We start from the raw sequence: 25,348 nt of genomic DNA, 5'->3' as shown, positions 1-25,348 counted from the left end.
TCCTGGTGCTCTGAGCAGAATGGTAAGGGGACAGGGAACAGGGGGGGTTGGATAGGCATGGGAGTCCTGGGGGCCTGTCAGGGGTCGGGGTTGTGGATAGGGGTCAGGGCAGTCAGGGGACAGGAGCAGGGGGGCTTGGATGGGGGGGTTGGGGTCCCGGGGGGGGGCAGATAGGGGTGGGAGGGTCCCAGGAGGGGGCCATCAGGAGACAAGGAGTGGTGGGGGGGTTGGATGGGTCAGGGGTTCTGAGGGGGGCAGTCAGGAGGCGGGAAGTGGAAGGGAATCATATAGAATATATAAGGGGCAGGCTGTTTGGGGAGGCACAACCTTCCCTACCAGGGTGTATTGTATTAAATTTCTCCCCGTAGGAATGTGCTACTTACAGCGTACTACTTACGGCTGCCAGTCCTGATGCTCCGCAAGTATCACATTCCTACGGGGAGAAATTTAATACACTGCACCAGCAGATAGAACCCCAGACCGGCGGCGGGCTGAGCAGCACAGCCCGCCGCCAGGCTGGGGTTCCAGCCACCGGCTCCTGCCAGCCGGGGTCCCAGCTGCTGGCCCCGCTCAGCCTGCTGCCAGCCCAGGGTTCTGTTCACCCAGGCCGGCAGTAGGCTGAGCGGGGTCGGCAGCTGGGACCCCAGCTGGCAGCAGTGTGCCAGTAAAAATCCGCTCACGTGCCACCTTTGGCAGGCGTGCCACAGGTTGCCAACCCCTGGTCTAGGGTTACTTGGTCCTGCCACAGTGCAGGGGGCTGGACTTGATGACTTCTCGAGCTCCCTTCCAGGCCTTCATTTCTGTGATTCTATGTGTATTATTCATCTTCCCCTCCAGACAATTGGAAGTTATTGCAACAATTATAAGTTTCACCCCAAAAAGGAATTTTTTTTTCAAGCTCAAATTAATTAAGGAATAAAACATGACAAGGAAAGTGTTTCAGAAGGATTATTGCATGCCCTCGGCTGCATTGCAAAGCAAGAGGCGAAGGTCCAGATGTCATCAACCAGGCCAAAAGGTGCAACAATCCCACGGGAGTGCACTGGCTGCACTGTCTTCTTATTACATAGGAACGATTTAAAAAGAGATGTATTAGTTCCTGTGCAGGACTAGGAATTGTTGACTCAGATATGATGACACCAGTACTACATAAAAAGAGCTATAACTGTTTTTTCTCCAGAGGTGTACAAACCAATTCAAAAACCAATATTTTATATTATTTCATTTAGTTTATTCTCCATCTATATGGCTTTGAGCAGCTGGGTTGTTTCTTTTCTTCCAAAAGTACAAGGTTTTATACTTTACTGCATGAATAATCTGCAGCATTAAAATAAAAACCCAACCTGGCATGCTCATTTCACATAGGTAGAAGCTTCCAAGTGTTAGATTATAAATAAAAGAACACCACCACAATCTGAACTGCCAGTAGCAACTCTGGGTTAAGGATCAAGCTCTGGAATAATCAAATAAGACATTTTAGGGGTATTTTTGAAACATAAGAAAATGTATCACTAATCTAGCACTTCACATTTCCAGAGGGTAATTCATCAGATTTAGTAATTTGCCTATTGCTAAACTTTGTTTTGGTTTATTACTATGTAGATGAAACAAAATTATCTAACTTAGTTCCATTTATCCACTATATCCATTTACAGTGGTTTTAAATAAAAAGAAAAGGAGTACTTGTGGCACCTTAGAGACTAACCAATTTATTTGAGCATAAGCTTTTGTGAGCTACAGCTCACTTCATCGGATGCAAGCTTATGCTCAAATAAATTGGTTAGTCTCCAAGGTGCCACAAGTACTCCTTTTCTTTTTGCGAATACAGACTAACACGGCTGTTACTCTGAAACCAGTGGTTTTAAATGTATTTTTAATGCAGACCGTCTCAATGTTCCTTCTTTCCCTTGAATGTGCTATGTTTAACATATGGAATAAGAGGCTGATGTTTTCCCATTGCCTCCACTGCCACTTCTCAGGGCACTCACTCACTGTTGATGTACTGCACTAAGTTGCTTTTGAATATATTTTGAAAACTGGACCATATAATCTTTTCCATCTGGAGATAGTATCTCCAGTAGGCTGTTTCACCTGATATCAAGTCAATTAATTATTTTATTTAGTGACAAATGTATTTGGGGGCACATATTATGGAACAATCTTTCAAAATCTTTAAATCAAAGATATTATTTGAAGGCAGATATTATAAGATGTCTTTGGGGGGGTTTTCCTCCTTGTTAGTGAGTTGCTGTAATGTTTTGGATTTTATTGAACTTAAACATTTTTCACCAGAACTATATTTTTAAGTCAAACATTATTTATCAATAGGAAGAGAATCAGAAAAGGTGATATATAGCTTACCTGAAACATTTGAAACATACATACACACAACAAAATATGTAATATTAAATGGCAATACAATGCTGGACTCTAAATCAAAGATGAGTGGAATGTCCATTCTGTAGTCCATTCTGTAGTTCTATTTGGAAATGCATTTTGTTAAAATGTCATTATAGCACCTTTATTGCTCATTTTTACACTTATCAAGAGGAGTTCCCAAAATCATGTGTTCATCAATCAGTCCCCAATAAATATTGAGATCGGCTTAGAAATCATGAGATTTTTTAAAAAAATAATTAAATACAAATTGAGTACTTTTTATTTGTCTTCTGTTTTTATGAGGCAGAGGTTTTTATGAGGCAGAGATTATGTAAAATGACGATAGCACTGTTGACTAGAATGGAGATGTGACAATTTATAGCAAGTGAGGGTCTACCCTCTACTCCTTAGGGTTCATATTTTCAAGTATTTCTCTGCAATGATGAGATCTGGGAAACTTTGTTGTTGTTTAATGACAGCTGAGATTCTCACCTAATCATATGACTGCAGAAGCTTGGCCTTTAAGAAAAACATGATATATCACAATACTTCAGATAAAATCACAAGAGTTGGCAATACTGCTTTCCTAACTGCCAGACCTGTGATCTGAGAATCGAGCTATGATCTATCTGGCTCACACATAATCACCAAAACTAAAGTTTCTGAAGGCAATTACAGCTTCAGTTACCCCCCAGTCCTTACGGTTTGCCCTTAGTTTCTCTATTTGGCTTCATAAGAACATAGGAACAGCTGTACTGGATCAGACCAAAGGTCCATCTAGCCTAGTGATGTGTCTTCTGACAGTGGCCAATGCCAGGTGCTTCAGAGGGAGTGAAAAGAACAGGTCATCATCAAGTGATCCATCCACTGTCACCCATTCCCAGCTTCTGGAAGAAGCTAGGGACACCATCCCTGCCCATCCTGGCTAACAGTCATTGATAGACCTATCCTCCATGAATTTATCTAGTTATTTTTTTAACCCTGTTATAGTCTTGGCCTTCACAGCATCTTCTGGCAAGGAGTTCCACAGGTTGCACTGTGCGAAGAAATATTTCCTTTTGTTTGTTTTAAACCTGCTGTCCATTAATTTCATTTGGTGACCCCTAGTTCTTTTGTTAAGGGGAGTAAATAACACTTCCTTATGTACTTTCTCCACACCCATCATGATTTTATAGACCTCTATCATATTCCCCCCTTAGTCATCTCTATTCCAAGCTGAAAAGTCTCAGTCTTATTAATCACTCCTCATACGAAAGCTGTTCATACCCTTAATTGTTTTTGTTGCCCTTTTCTGAACCTTTTCCAATTCCAATATATCTTCTTTTGAGATGGGGCGACCACATCTGCACACTGTATTCAGTATGTGGGTATAGCATGGATTTATATAGAGGCAATATGATATTTTCTGTATTATTATCTATCCCTTTCTTAATGATTCCTAACATTCTGTTAGCTTTTTTGACTGCTGCTGCACATTGAGCGGATGGTTTCAGATAATTATCCGCTGTGACTCCAAGATCTTTCTTGAGTGGTAACAGCTAATTTAGACCCCATCATTTTATATGTATAGTTAGCATTATGTTTTCCAATGTGCATTACTTTGCATTTCTCAACATTGAATTTCATCTGCCATTTTGTTGCCCAGTCACCCAGTTTTGTGAGATCCCTTTGTAGCTGTTTGCAGTCTGCTTTGGACTTAACTAGCTTGAGTAGTTTTGTATCATCTGAAAATTTTTCCACCTCACTGTTTACTCCTTTTTCCAGATAATTTATGAATATGTTGAATAGTACTGGTCCCAGTACAGACCCCTGGGGGACACAACTATTTACCTCTCTGCATTCTGAAAACATCCTTATTTATTCCTACCATGTGTTTCCTACCTTTTAACAAGTTAACAATCCATGAGAGGACCTTCCCTCTTATCCCATGACAGCTTACTTTGCTTTTAAGAGCCTTTGGTGCAGGACCTTGTCAAAGGCTTTCTGAAAATCTAAGTACACTATATCCACTGGATCACCCTTGTCCACATGCTTGTTGACCCCCTCAAAGAATTCTGGTAGATTAGTGAGGTATGATTTCCCTTTACAAAAAAATATGTTAACTCTTCCCCAACAAATCATGTTCATCTATGTGTCTGACAATTCTGGTCTTTACTATAGTTTCAGCTAGTTTCCCCAGTACTTTAGTTAGTCTTACCAGCCTGTAATTGCCAGGATCACCTCTGGAGCCTTTTTAAAAAATTGGCGTCACATTAGCTAACTTCCGGTCTTCTGGTACAGAAGCTGATTTAAATGATAGATTACATAGCACAGTTAGCAGTTCTGCAATTTCACATATGAGTTACTTCAGAACTCCAAGAAGGCCAGTGACATTTGGGGATGTATAAGTAGGGGCATTGCCAGCAGATCGAGGGACATGATCGTTCCCCTCTATTTGACACTGGTGAGGCCTCATCTGGAGTACTGTGTCCAGTTTTGGGCCCCACACTACACGAAAGGATGTGGAAAAATTGGAAAGAGTCCAGCGGAGGGCAACAAAAATGATTAGGGGACTGGAACACATGAGTTATGAGGAGAGGCTGAGGGAACTGGGGATGTTTAGTCTATGGAAGAGAAGAATGAGGGGGGATTTGATAGCTGCTTTCAACTACCTGAAAGGGGGTTCCAAAGAGGATGGTTCTAGACTGTTCTCAGTGGTAACAGATGACAGAACAAGGAGTAATGGTCTCAAGTTGCAGTGGGGGAGATTTAGGTTGGATATTAGGAAAAACTTTTTCACTAGGAGGGTGGTGAAACACTGGAATGCGCTACCTAGGGAGGTGGTGGAATCTCCTTCCTTAGAAGTTTTTAAGGTCAGGCTTCACAAAGCCCTGGCTGGGATGATTTAATTGGGGATTGGTCCTGCTTTGAGCAGGGGGTTGGACTGGATGACCTCCTGAGGTCCCTCCCAACCCTGATGATTCTATGACAGTGCACTGTTCCGGGTTGACTCCTCTGTATGCTTCCACTTCTGCTCTATACACTCTTATCCTGGTGCTGCCCTTTCAGGTGAAGGTAGAAACTGGCTGCTAGGGTTTTAAAATGAGGAAGCCACCCCTAAAATATGGAAGAGGACTTCACACATGGACTCCTTCTTTTTCACATGCTCATTGTTTCACTTCCAGAAACACAATGTAGATGCAGAACTGGGCCTCATTCCTAGAGTTGGAATAATCTCAAGACAGTGGGGTAGCCTTTGGAAATTAATGAACAGTTTTTGTTGATAATGTGTGAAACAGAAAAGAAACCAGATCCCTTTCACAGCTGAGTTGATTCTACAGAGCTAAGAGAAAAAAAATAACCCAAGCTTACGTTAGTCATTAAAGTAAGCAGGTATAATTCTGAATACATACAGAGCAGATTTGCTGAGTGAGAAGGTGTCATTTTTAAATAGTCACTCTTCTGAGTAGAGGGGCACTTTAGGGAGTGGTGCCCTTGTTGTCATATTCTTCCCTCCATAGTACCTCCTTCCCTTGGCAGACACTTCAGCTGTACCTCACATATGATCAAAAGAGATGATAGTAGTCCTCCAAGGTGATGATAATGTAGCTGCAAAAGCTTACTAGCACAAAGTATTATAGAAAAGGGCAGACAAGAACCCGTCAACCCTCAAAATGGTAACTGGGGATTCTTAAGTAATCAATATAATAAAAATACACTCTATAGATCAGGCTATACTGGCTACCCAGTAGGGTGGGGGAGAAGATTAAATTTGCTCTCAGAGCAGAAAAAGAGATATTGCATGTGTGTCACCTCCTTGTCTAGCTGGAACGAAGAGTCATTAAGCCCTGGTCTACACTAGGACTTTAGGACGAATTTAGCAGCGTTAAATAGATGTAAACCTGCACCCGTCCACACAATGATGCCCTTTATTTCGACTTAAAGGGCTCTTAAAATCGATTTCCTTACTCCACCCCTGACAAGTGGATTAGCACTTAAATCGACCTTGCCGGCTCGAATTTGGGGTACTGTGGACACAATTCGATGGTATTGGCCTCCGGGAGCTACCCCAGAGTGCTCCATTGTGACCGCTCTGGACAGCACTCTCAACTCAAATGCACTGGCCAGGTAGACAGGAAAAGAACCGCGAACTTTTGAATCTCATTTCCTGTTTGGCCAGCGTGGCAAGCTGCAGGTGACCATGCAGAGCTCATCAGCAGAGGTGACCATGATGGAGTCCCAGAATCGCAAAAGAGCTCCAGCATGGACCGAACGGGAGGTACGGGATCTGATCGCTGTTTGGGGAGAGGAATCTGTGGTATCAGAACTCCGTTCCAGTTTTTGAAATGCCAAAACCTTTGTCAAAATCCCCCAGGGCATGAAGGACAGAGGCCATAACAGGGACCCGAAGCAGTGCCGCGTGAAACTGAAGGAGCTGAGGCAAGCCTACCAGAAAACCAGAGAGGCGAACGGCTGCTCCGGATCAGAGCCCCAAACATGCCGCTTCTATGATGAGCTGCATGTCATTTTAGGGGGTTCAGCCACCACTACCCCAGCCGTGTTGTTTGACTCCTTCAATGGAGATGGTGCTATGTGTGTAATGTTAACAGCAAGGATTACCCTGAAAGAGTGTAGCCACTGTTTTATAAAATGTGTCTTTTTAAATACCGCTGTCCCTTTTTTTTTCTCTCCACCAGCTGCATGTGTTTCAATGATCACAGGATCTTCTCCTTCCCAGAGGCTAGTGAAGCTTAGAAAGAAAAAAAAAAAACGCACTCACGATGAAATGTTCTCCAAGCTCATGCTGTCCTCCCACACTGACAGAGCACAGACGAATGTGTGGAGGCAAATAATGTCAGAGTGCAGGGAAGCACAAAATGACCAGGAGGAGAGGTGGCGGGCTGAAGAGAGTAAGTGGCGGGCTGAAGAGAGGGCTGAAGCTCATATGTGGTGGCAGCATGATGAGAGGAGGCAGGATTCAATGCTGAGGCTGCTGGAGGACCAAACCAGTATGCTCCAGTGTATGGTTGAGCTGCAGCAAAGGCAGCTGGAGCACAGACTGCCACTACAGCCCCCGTGTAACCAACCGCCCTCCTCCCCAAGTTCCATAGCCTCCACACCCAGACGCCCAAGAACGCGGTGGGGGGGCCCACCGGCCAACCAGCCACTCCAGCACAGAGGATTGCCCAAAAAAAAGAAGGCTGGCATTCAATAAATGTTAAAGTTGTAAACTTTTAAAGTGCTGTGCTTAAAGTGCTGTGTGGCATTTTCCTTCCCTCCACCACCCCTCCTGGGCTACCTTGGTAGTCATCCCCCTATTTGTGTGATGAATGAATAAAGAATGCATGAATGTGAAGCAACAATGCCTTTATTGCCTCTGCAAGCGGTGATTGAAGGGAGGAGGGGCGGGTGGTTAGCTTACAGGGAAGTAGAGTGAACCAAGGGGCGGGGGGTTTCATCAAGGAGAAACAAACAGAACTTTCACACCGTAGCCTGTCCGGTCATGAAACTGGTTTTCAAAGCTTCTCTGATGCGTACCGCGCCCTCCTGTGCTCTTCTAACCGCCCTGGTGTCTGGCTGCGCGTAACCAGCAGCCAGGCGATTTGCCTCAACCTCCCACCCCGCCATAAACGTCTCCCCCTTACTCTCACAGATATTGTGGAGCACACAGCAAGCAGTAATAACAGTGGGAATATTGGTTTCGCTGAGGTCTAAGTGAGTCAGTAAACTGCACCAGCGCGCCTTTAAACGTCCAAATGCACATTCTACCACCATTCTGCACTTGCTCAGCCTGTAGTTGAACAGCTCCTGACTACTGTCCAGGCTGCCTGTGTACGGATTCATGAGCCATGGCATTAAGGGGTAGGCTGTGTCCCCAAGGATACATATAGGCATTTCAACATCCCCAACAGTTATTTTCTGGTCTGGGAATAAAGTCCCTTCCTGCAGCTTTTGAAACAGACCAGAGTTCCTGAAGATGCGAGTGTCATGCACCTTTCCCGGCCATCCCACATTGATGTTGGTGAAACGTCCCTTGTGATCCACCAGAGCTTGCAGCACTATCGAAAAGTACCCCTTGCGGTTTATGTACTCGGCAGCTTGGTGCTCCGGTGCCAAGATAAGGATATGGGTTCCGTCCATGGCCCCACCACAGTTAGGGAATCCCATTGCAGCAAAGCCATCCACTATGACCTGCACATTTCCCAGGGTCACTACCCTTGATATCAGCTAATCTTTGATTGCGTTGGCTACTTGCATCACAGCAGCCCCCCACAGTAGATTTGCCCACTCCAAATTGATTCCCACTGAGCAGTAGCTGTCTGGCGTTGCAAGCTTCCAGAGGGCTATCGCCACTTGCTTGTGACCTGTGAGGGCTGCTCTCATCTTGGTATTCTTGCACTGCAGGGCAGGGGAAAGCCAGTCACAAAGTTCCATGAAAGTGCCCTTACGCATGCGAAAGTTTTGCAGCCACTGGGAATCGTCCCAGACCTGCAACACTATGCGGTCCCACCAGTCTGTGCTTGTTTCCTGGGCCCAGAGTCGGCATTCCACCGCATGAACCTGCCCCATTAGCACCATGATGCATGCACTGGCAGGGCCCATGCTTTCAGAGAAATCTGTGTCCATGTCCTGATCACTCACGTGACCGTGCTGACGTCGCCTCCTCGCCCGGTACGCTTTGTCAGGTTCTGGTGCTGCATATACTGCTGGATAATGCGTGTGGTGTTTAATGTGCTCCTAATTGCCAAAGTGAGCTGAGCGGCCTCCATGCTTGCCTTGGTATGGCGTCCGCACAGAAAAAAGGCACGGAACGATTGTCTGCCATTGCTCTGACGGAGGGAGGGGCGACTGACGACACGGCTTACAGGGTTGGCTTCAGGGAGCTAAAATCAACAAAGGGGGTGTCTTTACATCAAGGAGTATTTCAGGCAGGACTTCACGGAGGGTTCCAATAAGAAATGGTTATTGTTCTTATTGGAACAAGGAGGTTAGCCTGGCCTCTGATTGATACATGGCTAGATTTACCTTGCTGCACCTTCTCTGTGAGTGACTGCAGTGTGACCTAGAGGAATGAGTCCCCTAGACAGGGGAGAGGGGGAAGCAAATGAGTACAAAACAAATCTGGTCTATTTCTTGTTTTGATCCACTCCATCTATCTTTTACATCTTTGGCTGGCAGCAGATGGTGCAGAAGGACTGCATGCCATCCACATCTCATGGCTGCTCGGCAGAAGATGGTACAGTACGACTGCTAGCAATCCTCATGTCTTGCCTGCCTGGCAGAAGACACTCTTCTCGTATTTTAATATCAGTAGTCTTACCTTTCTAATGTGCTAGATGTGCCCTCTCTCCCCTGCTGTGGCAGCCCCCGAGCTTGATTGGGAATGAGGGGGTCTCTCCCACACACAGCAGCCCCCGAGCTGGACTGGGAAGGAGTGGGGTCTTTCCCTCTCTCCCCCGCCGCGGCAGCGACCGAGCTGGACTTGGAAGGAGCGGGGTCTCTTCCCCGTCACAGCAGCCATAGAGCTGAGGCAGGGCAGCCGCAGCCCTGGAACTGGGGAAAAGCGCCTCTTTATCTGGCCACCACAGCCCTGCACGTCCCAAATTCCCCCCTCTCCCTCTTCTCACACCACTGCCCCCTCCCACCTACCTCCTATTTTCCCCAAGGCCACCACCTCACCTTACATGTGGGTCTTCTCCAGGGTCCAGGCACCTAATTAGTGGAGCCACGCCTGCACCGCTCCACTAATTAGCTGGGTAGCCCTTCATTCTCTCGTCTGCAGCCGCCCAGGTGTGCACCTTAGAGGGAACTATACGCAGACCACCTGAATGGAGCTCACAGACCACTGGTGGTCTGCAGACCACAGTTTGAGAACCTCTGACCGAAGGACTTCTTATGCTGTGTTCCAGTTGACTAATAAATTGTATTGTTTTGAAAACACTGCTTGAGTGTTCTTATAAATACTCAATGAAGCGCATTAGTCCCTGAAGAGTGGACAACTCTACACCAGGAGTCTTTCTCTGTCATTGGACAGAGCTCACAGTGTGAAGCAGGAGTGCTAAAGCCCAGAGGTTCAGTCTGAGGAGTGGGTGAGGCCATGTGGCCTGCCCTGAAGAAAAAGTGAGGTCCCTTCAGATCTGGGATTGTCAAGGTTCCTTCCCCACTCTGAACTCTAGGGTACAGATGTGGGGACCTGCCTGAAAAACCCCCTAAGCTTATTTTTACCATCTTAGGTTAAAACTTCCCCAAGGTGCAAACTATTGTACCTTTTTCCCTTGGACTTTATTGCTGCCACACCAAGTGTCTAACAAATATATAACAGGGAAAGAGACCGCTTGGAAACATCTTCCACCCCCTCCCCCCCAAAATCCTCCCAAACCCTACACCCCCTTTCCTGGGGAAGGCTTGATAAAAATCCTCACCAATTTGCGTAGGTGAACACAGATCCAAACCCTTGGATCTTAAGAACAATGAAAAAGCAATCAGGTTCTTAAAAGAAGAATTTTAATTGAAGAAAAAGTAAAAGAATCACCTCTGTAAAATCAGAATGGTAAATACCTTACAGGGTAATCAGATTCAAAACATAGAGAATCTCTCTAGGCAAAACCTTAAGTTACAAAAAGACACAAAAACAGGAATATACATTCCATTCAGCACAACTTATTTTATCAGCCATTTAAACAAAACAGAATCTAACGCATATCTAACTAGATTGCTTATTAGCCCTGTACAGGAGTTCTGACCTGCATTCCGGCTCTGGTCCTGGCAAAAGCAACACACAGACAGAGAGCAGAGAGAACCCTTTGTTTCCTCCCCTCCCCCCCACCCCGCTCCAGCTTTGAAAGTATCTTGTCTCCTCATTGGTCATTTTGGTCAGGTGCAAGTGAGGTTATCTTTAGCTTCTTAACCCTTTACAGGTTAAAGGGTTTTTTCCTCTGGCCAGGAGGGATTTAAAAGTGGTTAGCCTTCCCTTTATATTTATGACAGGCACATCAAAGAGGTTCCTTCAAGGGACAGTCCCAAAGCTGGGGGTGTAGCACTGATCCTGTGGATCCGTGACAGCTAGTAATACTGGATAAAAGGCTGCCTTCGCATCACTGCTAGCAGTTGATTTGGGAGAACCCATGGGCGAGAGCAAGCAAGAACCATTAAGGAGTAGAACCAATGATGTTCAGATACGGTAAACATTCCACAGAACCCCACTAGCCCTGCAGTGCGATGAAAAGCGTGTTTGCCCTTGTATGTTTGATTCTTTATTTTCTTGGTTTGGTTTGGTTTGTTTTTTTGTTGCTGTTCTTGTTTTAGGTTAAAAAAAAATTCTTGGAGGGAAACCCAATAAAACCTTTGTCTTTGTCTGGAGACTTGAAGTTTCTGGAATGTTACTCACGGACTTTCATGCAGTAAATCCTCCACGTTATGTAAATGAGTTACAAACACAGGGATAAGAAAGTCTTTTTTTCTTCTCTTGTAGAATCGAGTGAACATGAAGAGAAGAGTACAGGTGCCTCAGGTGAGATTTCCTCCCAGCCTTATCCTGCGCCAGTGTACAGTCAGCCTGAAGAAGCAAAGGAGAATATGGATGTAACAAAGCAAACAAAACCTGAAGAGAATGATGAGTTGGGCCCATTACCTGATAATTGGGAAATGGCTTACACAGAAAAAGGGGAAGTCTACTTTATTGAGTGAGTCTTGCATATTTTTTGTCTCTTTCTATTAAAAAGAGTATGTCTAACTGTGTAGGGGAAACTGTTTTGTACTGGAATGTTACATAACGCACAATCCAAGATCCTCCACTCTGAACCAGCAGAAAGATCATGCATGTCATGGAAGTGACACCGCATTCAGTGCCTGGTGCCAGGAATTTGTACCATTTTCCAGATTACTGGCTGATGTTCAGAAGCAGCATTTGCTTTCAAGGGAGGTAGCTAATGAACATGGAGCTCTGCTGGCAATAGTTAAAGATGGAAAACACTCATCTGTATTTAAGAAAAGAACAACTCAGCCATATGCTTTGGCCTCAGTAGAAGGACAGCGTTTGATGCTCATATATGTTGTATTACAATTGCTAGATGCTTATGTCCTTGTCCTATATAATGTGTTCTTTCTAAAAAAAAGGATTAAATTTAAAGAAAAAAAGATAGACGATAAACTTATAGATAAAACCTAAGAACACATATCAAATAATATTTAAAAATAAGACTCCTGAATGACTTGGGGATGGATAATGAGATATGGAATCTTTTTTCTCTAGGTCAGTGGATCAAATCCAGTCTATGTCCATATAGTAATCAAAAGTAATTATTTTCTGATTGCTGTTCAGTGGCAATTGAGAAATGAACTGGTAGACTTTACACAACTATTATAGCGGTCACTAAATGGCAACCACACTAGGACAGGGACAGGTAATTGAATGGACATGAAGACACAACTATTTTTTCACTTCCCAGTGCAGCTCCCCAGGGGTACTAAGTGTTATGAGGTACCTTGCCACTACCTGCCCTTCACATGAAGTACTTTTGCCTGATGTCTTCTGTAGCTCAGCTCCCTAAAACCAACAGCCTCTGGCCACAGACATAGCACTTTTTTCCAGATGTCCGCAAACCTTACCCTCTGTGCAGCTAGTGACAAACACACACCAATCCTCAAGCCCCTCTGCCAGCATCTCCCTCTGAGGTATTCAGCCCCTGCCACTGGATACTCTCAGAAATAATCAGGTACGCTGTCTCCAAAAGAGACAGAGTATACACAGTTTGACTGGCACAACTCGGATCAGATCCTTTATGACAACACAGCACTGGAATCTACTGATTGTGAAAGCAAATAAGTTTATTTACTAGATTAAGATTTAAGAGCTAGTGAGCAAGCATAACAAGAACAACAGGTTATATGTAAAATGAAAGGTATAACTCACTTTTTAGACTCTATCTTAACTTTAACAGACTAAAGTTCTTGTCTTATTTCTCACCTAAAGCAGCCTCCCAGAATCACTAGCCCAGATGGCTAGGATCCAACTTTCATGAATGGAAAAAGTGCTGTCCTTTTTGCCTCAGTGAAAGGATAAGAAAGGGGTCCTTTTCCCTTCCTCATATAGTCCAGTAACCCTTTGAAATGCCCCTTTTGAAGTGCACCCTCAGATAAGATTCTTCTCTCCCATTGAATGTTCTCCACTGTTCTCCCTGTTGATTTCACATCCCTCCTAGCAACTTGTTTTTCCTGTTGACTTCACATGCAAATAGGGCTTCCATTGTGTTGGCTTAATTTGCATGTGACAGAGAGATATACACCTTACCTCCTGTCTGGAAAAAACCTGTTTGTGAATTCTTCCTGGTTACATAGTTTAAAAGTTATTTTTAGTAGGTACACACAATTCCTTGTGTACCAAATATACATACATCTCACAATGCTTATGATGACCAGTATGATCTAAGCTTTCATTTGATACCTCTCATGAAATTATAGATATATACTATGACAGCAGTGTGTTAGGTGTAGTGAGTTTATCAGGTCTCATAAGAGTTGCTGTTATAGAACATTGAACCCACTGTCAGTTGGCATTGAGGGATTCTTAAGGTCACAATTCTCTCTGGGTTAATGCACTTTAGAGAGGAAAAAGTGAAGGGAAGATTGAATGGCCATTGCTTCCATTGTGTCTCCTGGGGGGAAAAAAATGTAAGTGATTGCAGATGTCCATCCACTTCGGGAATACGGGTGGTCAGTGCACCAGAGTCAGAGATTTCCCCTTAGCAGTACATGTCAGGGCACCGCATGCTCCTTCTGCTGCCTTGTGCTGCATGATGGTATCCTGACCCCTTCTCAGTTCCTTCTTACCACCCATGACTGGTAGTCAGAGTACGTTGGCTTGCTTCTGGGAATTTCTCTCTTTCAGGGAATTTGTTTTTTCTTTTGTATATAGTGAAGTGGTAATTTAGTGTAAGTTTCATTTATTAATTATTTTTTTATAATTTAGTGGAGTGTCAGTTCCCATTTCTTCTGGGTGCTGGTGCCTGGTACTGGGGAATGCCTCGGTCTCTGGGTTTTAAACCTTGCATTGGCTGCAGGAAATCCATGTCGGTGGCTGACCCTCATTCTAGGTGTCTGAAGTGCCTTGGCAAGTGTCACTTCTGGAACAAGAGTTAGATCTGTATGGATTTTAAGCCCCAAACTAAGTAGAACAGGGAGATGAGATTCTGCAACCTTCTCTCGGAGGCAGCCCGGCATCCACCCTCAGAACATTCCCACTTGGTGCAGCCACCAAGTACATTTACTTCAGTCAGAAGTGCCACTAGGGACATTGCTGAGTTTTGGCATCATTCTGCTTCCCCAGTACTGAGAAAGAAGCATCAACATGGTGCTTCTAAGGTCATCCTTCAAGAGGCCAAGGTCTCCAATACTGTCAACCAACAAACAGTCTGGAAAGTGGGGGAAGAGTGTCCTCAGAGGAGAAGCATTCTCCAGTGCTGACTGCATCTCAGTCAGTGGGGTCATCAGCTCCAGCACGCTGGCTATGTCACTGAGACCAACCCATTTTGCAGCACTGACCCCTTCAATGCAACAACAGCTGCATCAGGGGAACCTCTCAGAACCAACACCAGAAGCATATTACAGGATTTTCTCTGCCTCTCAATACTGGCCTCTCCAGCGGTACAGCAGATATCTCACCCGGTACCAATGAATCTTCAGACTACAATGGACTTACCTGCAGGCAGAGGTCAACTTCCATACATGGCCAACTTTAGACCCTCCTGTGTCTCCTTTCTCAGTGCCATGCAGAAGCAAGCCCAGTATGCTCCCCTCGGTACTTGTTGTCTCCAGAGACTCAAGAGTGGTCCTCGACACCAAGCGGTACCACACTCCCCTCTTCAGGTGACTCGGGCTCTTCTTTGGGATCAGAGATTGGTTCATACATATCTCAGGCCAGAGATCGAGGTCACTCTCCATCACTGAGGGGTTTTCACCCTGGGTATCTGACAGAGATTCTGCATTGGTTGAGGGGCACAGATCCTTGATTGGGTCCAGTGCCCTACCAATGGCCATACTGGAACCCAGGGGGGTTTCCTCCTACCACCAGATCCTCCCCATTCTCCAATAGAACCTCCATCGGAAGAGTTACAGGAGGCAGCACCTCAGCATTTGTGTTCCTCCTCCTCATTACCCAGTGAGACAGTGGCATTTGAAATGTCCTCACCTCTTTAGGACATTACAGGGCCAATATAGACCTGTTAAAGAGTGTTGCTTCTTCCCTGGACACATGAATGGAGGTAGTTCAAGAGAGCTCCTATAGGTTAGTGGACATTTTGGGATTAGCAGGGATGTCCCAAGAAACTTTCCCTATAAATGAAGCTATTCTGGAGCCCACAAGAATATTGTGGCAAATGCCTCTTCTCTGCCACCAACAGACAAAAAGACTGAGTGAAAGTACCATGAGCCCTCACAGGGATATGCACACTTTTACCACCACCACCTTGAGTTCATTGGTGGGCTTGACAGTGAACGAGGGATAGCCGTCTTCTACTCCAAAGACAAAAAAAGGCAAAGAAACTTGATCTTTTCAGAAGAAAAATTTATTCTACTGCTGGCCTCCAGTTTTGTATCTCAAACCAGCAAGCTCGCAGGCTAGATACGATTTCTCCCTCTGGGACAATGTTCTCAAGTTTGTGGACAAGTTTCCAGAGGATGCCAGGTAAGAGTTTCCAGCAGCAATCGAAGCAGGTAAGCTGGTGGCTAGGACCTCTTTCCAGGCTTCACTGGATGGGGCAAGCTCTGTAGCCATTTATGATGCTGATGCATACATGCTTTTCTTTGAGTGATTGCACGTGTCCATTCCACTCTTGATGTGTGCACACCCTGTGCACAGTCACTGGAAATTTTTTCCTCAGTGGCATCCTCAACTGCAACACACTGGTGGCACAGGTATAAAGGGCCCAGCCAATCCCGAACCCCCACTGTTCCTTCTTACTGCCTGTGATGGTCACTGTTATGCTCATCTTGCTTTTGCAATTGCTTTCAGTCAACTCTTTGTACTGTGTATTCTTGTATTTTGTTATAAATAGTTTATTGTTATTACTATTATTATTGTTTTAGTATAGTTAGTTAGGTTTTACAATACCTAAGGGTTTCAGTCGATTCCCGGTACCGGTGAATGCCTCGGTCACCAGGATTCAAGCCCTACATTTCCTGCAATAAGGCTATGTATCTAAGCAACCCACACTCAAGTTGCTTGAAGTGCCGAAGGGAAACTCATATCAGGGAGTGTTGCCAAATTTGTAAGGACATTAAGTTTGCAAAAAGAAAGACCATGAAACCAGGCTAAAGTTTCTACTTATGGAGGTGGCCTTGAGACATCCATCTGAACCAAGTTGGTCAGACTCAGCACATAGTGCCTCAGTATCAGTCAGGAGTGCGCTTTCTACCGTGCCTGAGTCCTAACACCACTCACCATCCCCTGTGCCTAAGAAGAGGCATAAGATTTCTAAGCAGATTGCTGAGAGGGGAAGATCTCTGGTACCAAAGTCTGGTAGGCATGGGGTTAAGAGTAGAGTGCTGTTTAAGTCGAAGCACTCATCTGCTTCGGCACTGCAGAAGACAGCACTGTTGGCTCTGGCACCTAGGCAGGTACTGTCAAGTCCAGAGCCAGAAGGAGCATCGTCCATATCTGCAACAGCACACTGTACCAACCCCATCTTGATACCAACCACACTGGAAGCATCTGCAGCAGCCAGAGGTCTCCTAAGTCTGTTGGTTCCGGTATAAGTGGCAGTTCAAGAGTTGATGCTATCAGTGCTGGCAGATGCAGGGGAACCAGCCACATCGTTACAGTGCTCAGTACCATGCCAGTCTCAATTACCTTATTAGCAGACTGATGCTAAGCTCCATGGGTTAAAGTACTGATGGGGCAGTCCTAAAGTCCCTCAGGTTGCACACTGCAACCCTACCAGGAAGCACTTTAGAGCGCAAGTCCACCAGTACTCTGGCCCAGCTCCTAAATAGGACTGCAGAGGAAGTGGAGTAGGGATTATAGACATATCATAGAATCATAGAATAACAGAGTTGGAAGGGACCTCTGGACACCATCTAGTCCAACCCCCTGCCCAGAGCAGGACCAATCCCAACTAAATCATCCCAGCCAGGGCTTTGTGAAGCCTGACCTTAAAAACTTCTGAGGAAGGGGATTCCACCACCTCCCTACGTAACGCATTCCAGTGTTTCACCACCCTCCTAGTGAAAAAGTTTTTCCTAATATCCAACCTAAACCTCCCCCACTGCAACTTGAGACCATTACTCCTTGTCCTGTCATCTGCTATCACTGAGAATAGTCTAGATCCATCCTTTTTGGATCCACCTTTCAGGTAGTTAAAAGCAGCTATCAAATCCCCCCTCATCCTTCTCTTCTGTAGACTAAACAATCCCAGTTTCCTCAGCCTCTCCTCATAACTCATGTGTTCCAGTCCCCTAATCATTTTTGTTGCCCTTTGCTGGACTCTCTCCAATTTTTGCTCATCCTTCTTGTAGTGTGGGGCCCAAAACTGGACACAGTACTCCAGATGAGGCCTCACCAATATCGAATAGAGGGGAATGATCACATCCCTCAATCTGCTGGCAATGCCCCTACTAATACACCCCAAAATGCCATTGGCCTTCTTGGCAACAAGGGCACACTGTCGACTCATATCCAGCTTCTCGTCCACTGTCACCCCTAGGTTCTTCTCTACAGAACTGCTGCCGAGCCATTCGGTCCCTAGTGTGCAGTGGTGCATTGGATTCTTCCATCCTAAGTGCAGGACTCTGCACTTGTCCTTGTTGAACCTCATCAGATTTCTTTTGGCCCAATCCTCCAATCTGTCTAGGTCCCTCTGTATCCTACCCTCCAGCGTATCTACCACTCCTCCCAGTTTAGTGTCATAGGCCTCTGCCTCAGTGCTGCACCACCTAGACATCCAGAGGTTACTAACCAGGCACTTTGATGGGATGTACGAGGATGCTGTACCAGTTTCCAGAATGTCAGACCCCATTTTTCTTCTGTTTGCAAACTGCCTTTCCCATTTCCTCAGTGCTTGATCCCATAGCACCATGGACTGTTGGGTGTTGAGCACTGTAGAGATGGGATACACACTTCAGTTTATTTCTACCCCCCTTCCCACCCTCCATCCCTTTTCAAGAGCCATTTTCACAAGGAGCTTCTTGTCCAGGAGGTTCAAACTCTCCTTCAGGTGGGAGCCATAGAGGAGGTTCCACAGAGTTTAAGAGGGAAAGGCTTCTACTCCCATTATTTCCTGATCCCAAAAGCAAAGGGAGGTCTCAGACCTATTTTAGACCTTGTCAGCTCAACAACTATCTCAAAAACATAAAGTTCTTATGGTCACCCTGGCATCCATCATTCCATCACTGGATCCTGGAGACTGGTACACCACCCTTGATTTAAGAGATGCCCACTTTCATGTGTCAATATATCAAGTCCACAGAAAGTTTGTCAGGTTCATATTGAAGCACTCGCATTACCAATTCACTGTACTAATGATTGGCCTATGTGCAGCTTCTGAGGTATTCACAGTATATATGGCCATGCTAGCAGCATTTCTGAGGAGACTAGGAGTGCAGATCTAGCCTTACCTGTATGATTGGCTAGTCAAGGGCTGGTTCAAAGCTCAGGTTATGTCCAGCATTCAACTCATCCAGTCAAACTTCAAAGCACTAGGCCTACTGATTAGTGTAGACAAATTTACCCTTTGCCTGGTGCAGAGGATAGAGTCAACCTTGGACAGAGTGTTCCTTCCAGAGTCAAGATTTCAGTCTATTCATTCTCTCATGACAGACCTCAAGATTCATCCAGTCACAACAGCCCGAAGCTGTATGAGGCTCCTGGGGCACATGGCCTCATGTACATATGTAGTACAACATGCAAGGCTACACCTTAGGCCCCTCCAGACGTGGCTGGCCTCCGTTTACTCCCCAAGCCTCCATCATCTGGATACACAGTACCTGTGCTCACAATACCTTTGTGGGTTCTGATTTTACTGAACCCTCTCAAAGTTTGTGTGGACATTTCTTTCCTCCACCCTCAATCTTTGATGACTTTGGTCTCAGATGCATTGGCTCTAGAGTGGGGAGCTCACCTGGGGCCCCTCTGAACTCAGGATCTATGGTCCTCATGGGATCTCATTCTTCATATGAACCTCAGAGAGCTCAGGACAGTTTGTCTTACCTGCCAGGCCTTCCTACATCATATCACAGGGGAAAACCTGCTTGTTGTCGCAGACAGCACCTCAGCAATGTTTTACCTCAACAATCAGGGAAGAGCTCACTCATCACTCTTTTGTCAGGAATCAACTTTGAGGCCTCTTACCTTCCAGATATGCAGATGAGTTAACAGACTGTCTGAGAAGGTCATTTTCAAGTCACCACGAGTGGTCTCTCTGCCCAGATGTATCCAGATGCAGTGGTGGTGGACTCCCCAGATAGATCTATTTGCAAAGAAGTCCATCAGAAAATGACATAAATTCTACTCCCTGCATGGCCTCAGTCCAGGCTCCATTACAGATGCCTTCCTGCTACCCTGGACAGAACAGCTCGATTATGCTTTCCCCCAAATCCCATTCCACACAGAGTGCTACTAAAGATCAAGCAGGCTCACACCCCGGTTATACTAATAGCCCGAGTGTGACCCCACCAACGCTGGTTTTCTACTGTACTGGACCTCCCATTGGCAACTCCAGTCTCACTCCCATTGCACCTGGATTTGGTCTCCCAAGGCTACAATTGGCTGCTCCACCCAAACCTGCAGACCCTCGATTTAACAGCCTGGAAGCTACACAGCTAAATCCCAGGGAGCAGGCTTGCTCAGAGCAAGTTTGCGATGTGTTACTAAGTAGTAGAAAGCCCTCGACCAGGGCTGCCTACCTGTCAAAATTGAAACGGTTCTCTGTTTGGGGTTGTCAAACCAGAGTCTCACTGATGCAGTCCTCAATTCAACACCTACTAGACTATCTGTTGCACCTGAAGCAATAAGCCTTAACAATTTCCTCTATAAAAGTTCACCTGGCAGCAATATCGGCTTTCTATACTCACATGGAAAACTGTTCAATATTTTATGATATGACAATCATATTCCTTTAAAGCCTCAAACAGTTGTACCTGCAAATAAGGGAACCTGTTTCCCTACGGGACTTGAACTTGGTGTTGTTGAAACTTATGGGGCCACCATTTGAGTCTTTAGCAATGTGCTATTTACTACACCTTTTGTGGAAGGTGGTTTTCCTTATAGGTATCACCTCTGCCAGAAGGGTTACTGAACTGTGTGACCTGACATCTGAACCATCGTATACAGTCTTCTTTAAAAATAAGGTATACGTATGCCCTCATCTAAATTTTCTCTCTAAAGTAGTACAACATTTTCAAATAAACCAATCAATATAGTTACCTGTATTTTACCCAAAATTGTACACAAATAGCGACAGGCTTCTGCTACACACATGGGACATTAGAAGAGCACTGGCATTCTACATACAGTGCACCAAACTGTTTTGGTGATCCACCCAGCTGTTCAGCTCCATGGTGGACAGAATGAAAGGTCTTTCAGACTCTTTTGAAAGAACTCAATCTTGGATACTTCCTGTATCAGTGTTTGTTATGATCTGGCAGGCATTTCTCCAACTGACAAGTTGACTGATCACTCCACAAGATCACAAGCAACCTCAGTGGCATTCCTCATGCAGGCCCCTATCCAGGATATTTGTAAAGCAGCAACCTGGTCATTGGGTCACACTTTTGCCTCCTATTATGCCATCACCCCATACTCTAGGGATGATGTCAAATTTGGTCAAGCTGTACTACAGTCTGTGTGTACATAAACTTTGATCCCACTGCCTATATTACTACTTGAGGGTCACCAAAAGTGGAATGCACATATGCAAACACTTGAAGAAGAAAAAATGGTTACAAATGTAACCCTTCTGCCTATCAGAGTTGGCAGCAACAAGGGTCGGGTTCAATATCTAGGGGATCCGTTCCAATAACACAATGCAAACCGGCTCGAGCCCCCACCCAGTGACCTGGGACAAATATATACCACCCCCGCTGGGCGCCTCCAAGAGGCAATACTTCCCCTCTCGCAAGCACATAGTCTGAGTGTAGCAAAAGCCTTTTCGTAACAGAGAGAAACAATGTGGCATTATGTTGGGGAAACACCACCAACAGGATTCATAACACAACCCATGAGCAAAAAAAAACCCACCCCAAGCAAATTGGGGCATGCCCTTTTCCCTTTGGTTCTTGAGTCCAGCAACCCCAAATCACCCAAAGTCCCAAAAGTCCAATGCCCCAAAAGTCTCTGTCCCTGGTCAGGGCAGCCCCAGAGTTCGAAAGTTTATCTGCGGAGCTTTACCTCCCAACCTGGGTGGAAATGGGACGGGGGTAAGAGGCACCTTACATGATCTGAAGCTGACCGCCCCATAGCGGCGCTCCGCTCCGCCAGCCGCCCCACGAACTCCTTCGCTCAGCTGCACTCCGCCAGCCGCCCCACAAACTCCTTCGCTCAGCTCCACGGCCCACAAGCAGCTCCTGCCATCCACAAACTGCTCCACGTCGAACTGCTTCACCAGCCGGTCTGCAAGGCACTCCAGCCGTCCCGCAAACTGCTCCACAATATATCTTCAGGCTCCCCCACTGCTTAACACAACACTCAGTGATTTCAGCTCTTAGGTGAATTCAGCTTGTAGTAGGGGAGCCTCAGTGCTGGTGCACTGTCAGCCCAAAGTGAGCTCAGCAGCCTGTAACTAGACTCCTAATGAAATCAAAATTAGCTCTGATATTCCACAGTGGAGAGAGGAGGAAGTGCAATTAGCATGTAAGGCCCTCACCAAGGGGCCCATGCCACCAAGTATTAATGCTTGTCCCCAGCCTCTCTCCCTTCACACAGTTTTGGAACCCATGACCCTTGCCTACCGAGTGCTACTTAGTTGATGGTGAATCCCTCCATCATAACAAAAGGCCACGTACAGTTCCAAGCACAGTTCCCATAATCAGGGTAATAATTTATTCTTCCTGCCCCAGTAACAGAGACACTGGGGATCCCACAGCAGCCAAAGTGACCATTTGGGCAGCTATGGTCTCATTCTAGGCGTGGTGGGTGTGCCTATGCAAATGAGATTGGCCCCTGAAGTTCTTTTCCACAACTTGCCACACCTCACCACCAGATGTCAGGGTGGAGCTCATCCTGACACTGCTTACACTAACCTTTCGTAACTGTTGTTGTTTGAGATGTGTTGCATGTGTCCATTCCACAACCCACCCTCCTATTCCTTACATCTGAGTTAACCAGAAAGAAGGAACTGAGGAGGCTCGGGGTCATCTGGGCCCTTTATAGCAGTGTTGCTGGTGCAGAGGGCACTCAACCTGCCTCAATGGGTACTACTGATGGAAAATTTTCTGTCAACTAGGTGAAGGGTGCACGCATACCAAGACTGGAATGAACATATGCAACACATCTCAAAGAACAACAGTCATGAAAGGTTAATAACCATTTTTTCATGGCTTCCGTTCTGGGGTCTTCTACAGAAGATCCAACAGACTATCCAGGATCTCCCTTTTGAGGGACCAACCCTCTTTTCTCAGCAGACTGATGACTAGTTGCACAGTCTCAAGGACTCTAGGGCTATGTTAAAGTCGTTAGGGATTTACTCTCCACTCTTTAAAGAGAAGCAATTCCACACTCAGTCATTCCACCATTACCCATCCTTTATGCCTAGAAAACTGAATCAGTCTGGGAAGAAAGGGAAAAGTCATAGGAGGAAACTACCACCTTCTCATTATTTGTCTTCATAAGGCTCTTCTATACAACCTGGAAATGCCAAGCAGTCCATTTCGCTGCCTTGTTGAGGACAGCTTACCAACTTGTCTTATGCCTGTTTCTTCTATTCTTGTTTTTTCCAACAGATTATCCCAATGTGCTTGGACCCATATTACCAGATCAGTGGTTCCTAAGCACCATGAAATTGGTATACACTATTTGACATGCTTCTGTCCTCCCTTTCCCACCTCTCTTCCCCATTCCTCTTCAGGGACCATACTCTCACAAGGAGGGCCTCATTTGGGATGTCCAGGCTTTCCTCCTGTTGGGAGCCACAGAGGAGGTCCCTCCTCTCCACAGAAGGAAAGGGTTTTATTCATGCTACTTCCTAATGCCAAAGGCAAAAAGGAGGTCTCAGACGCACATGAGACATGTAAGAACTGAACAAATATATAAATAAAATGTAATTTGGATGATCACTCTGGCATCCATTATCCCTTCCTGGATCCCAGTGACTGGTACACTGCCCTTGACTTGCGGGTGGTATATTTCCATGTGGCTATCCATAAAAGCCCCAGGAAATTCCTCAAGGTTTATGGTCAATGAGTCCCATTATCAGTTTATAGTCCGGCCCTTTGGCTTATCTGTGGCCCCACCAGTATTTACAAAATGCATGGCAGTGGTGGCTGCATTTTCCTAAGAAAAACCAGGAGGACAAGTATTTCCATACCTGGACAATTGGTTGGTGAGAGTTTGGTCCAAAAGCCAGGTAGACTTCAGTGTGACCAAGATCCAATCCCTCTTCAGAGTTCTGGGTCTGCTGATCAATGAAGACAAGTTAGTCTTCTCCACTGTTCAGAGGATAGAGTTTATAAGACCGGTCTTGGCTTCTACAGTAGCCAGGTTTTCCTCCTGCAAGTCAGATTCCAGACTATGTTAGCCATTTCATTAGACCTGAAGGCTCATCCAGCCATGACTGTAAGGAACTGCCTCAAACTTCTAGGGCACATGGCCTCATGAACATATGTGGTTCAGCATGCCAGACTTCATCTCAGGAAGTTGCAGAGCTGGGTGAACTCAATGTATTCCCTGATTAGTCAACCCACTGGACATGCTGGTTCAAGTATCTACAGGAGTCTTTGAATTGGTGGATGAACCCAACCAACGTGCTTAAGGGAATTCCCTTTGACACCCCCTACTCCACCCCCCACATTGACTGGTTACAGATGTTTCTTCTGTGGGTTGGGAAGCCCTTCTGGGGAATCTGTGCACCTAAAGTCTCTTATCTGGCAAAGATTTAGCTCTCTACATAAACATAAGAGATTTGAGAGCCATTCGTCTAGCCTGTTGGGCTTTTCTCCCCCTCATCAAGGGAAGGACTCTGCTTGTTCTTATGGCCAACACAGCAGCAATGCTCTATGTGAACAGACATGGAGAGACAGATTGAATCATCTCTGTCAGGAGGTGATGCAGCTTTGGCAGTTTTGTATAACCAGCATGATTCACCTCAAAGGTCCCACCTTCCAGGTGTCCAGAAGAGTCTGGCAGACCACTTGAGCAGATCTTTCAGCAGAGACACGAGTGGTCTCTCTGGCCAGATACATTAAGCCTCATTTTTCAAACCTGGGAGTTCCTCACATAGACCGGTTTGCAACTCATCCCAACAGGAAGTGTCAGCTTTTTTGTTCAAGAGCCAGTCACAGTCTAATAATACTTTGGAGCTTCACATCCTATGGCAACAAATTCCACAGCTTGTCTGTGTGTTGTGTGAAGAAGTACTTCCTTATGTTTGTTTTAAACCTACTGCCTATTAATTTCACGTGACTCCTAGTTCTTGTGTTATGTGCAGAGGTAAATAACACTTCCCGATTCACTTTCTCCAGGTCATTCACGATTTTATAGACCGCTATCATATCTCCCCCTTAATCATCTCTTTTCTAAGCTGAACAGTCCCAGTCCTTTTTAATATCTCCTCATATGGAAGCTGTTCCATATCCCTGTTCATTTTCTTTGCCCTTCTCTATACCTTTTCCAATTCTAACATATCTTTTGTCAGATGGGGTGACCATAGCTACATGCAATATTAAAGGTGTGGGGGTACTGTGGATTCTGTTTTATTATCTATCCCTTTTCTGCTGGTTCCTAACACTTTTTTTGACTGCCGCTGCAGTTCACAAGAAACAGAGAGGAAAAATCACTATGTCTCCA

At 45.6% G+C, this 25,348-nt stretch overlaps 1 protein-coding gene across 7 annotated transcripts in view; it reads left to right on the top strand.

Annotated features, from left to right (window-relative positions):
* Positions 1-25,348, top strand: part of MAGI2 (membrane associated guanylate kinase, WW and PDZ domain containing 2) — a 1,196,373-nt gene that overhangs the window by 755,453 nt on the left and 415,572 nt on the right. For all 7 annotated transcript variants that reach the window (XM_084630708.1, XM_084630707.1, XM_084630706.1 and 4 more), the window contains exon 5: positions 11,831-12,041. In XM_084630708.1, coding sequence (XP_084486834.1) covers positions 11,831-12,041 — 211 coding nt within the window. The remainder of the gene's footprint in view (positions 1-11,830; positions 12,042-25,348) is intronic.

The sequence above is a fragment of the Lepidochelys olivacea genome (genome assembly GCF_965140295.1).
Source record: "Lepidochelys olivacea isolate rLepOli2 genome assembly, chromosome: 1".
NCBI classification, from domain to species: domain Eukaryota; kingdom Metazoa; phylum Chordata; order Testudines; family Cheloniidae; genus Lepidochelys; species Lepidochelys olivacea.
The sequence above is the reverse complement of the archived record's forward strand: the minus strand, read 5'-3'. Positions and strand labels throughout refer to the sequence as shown.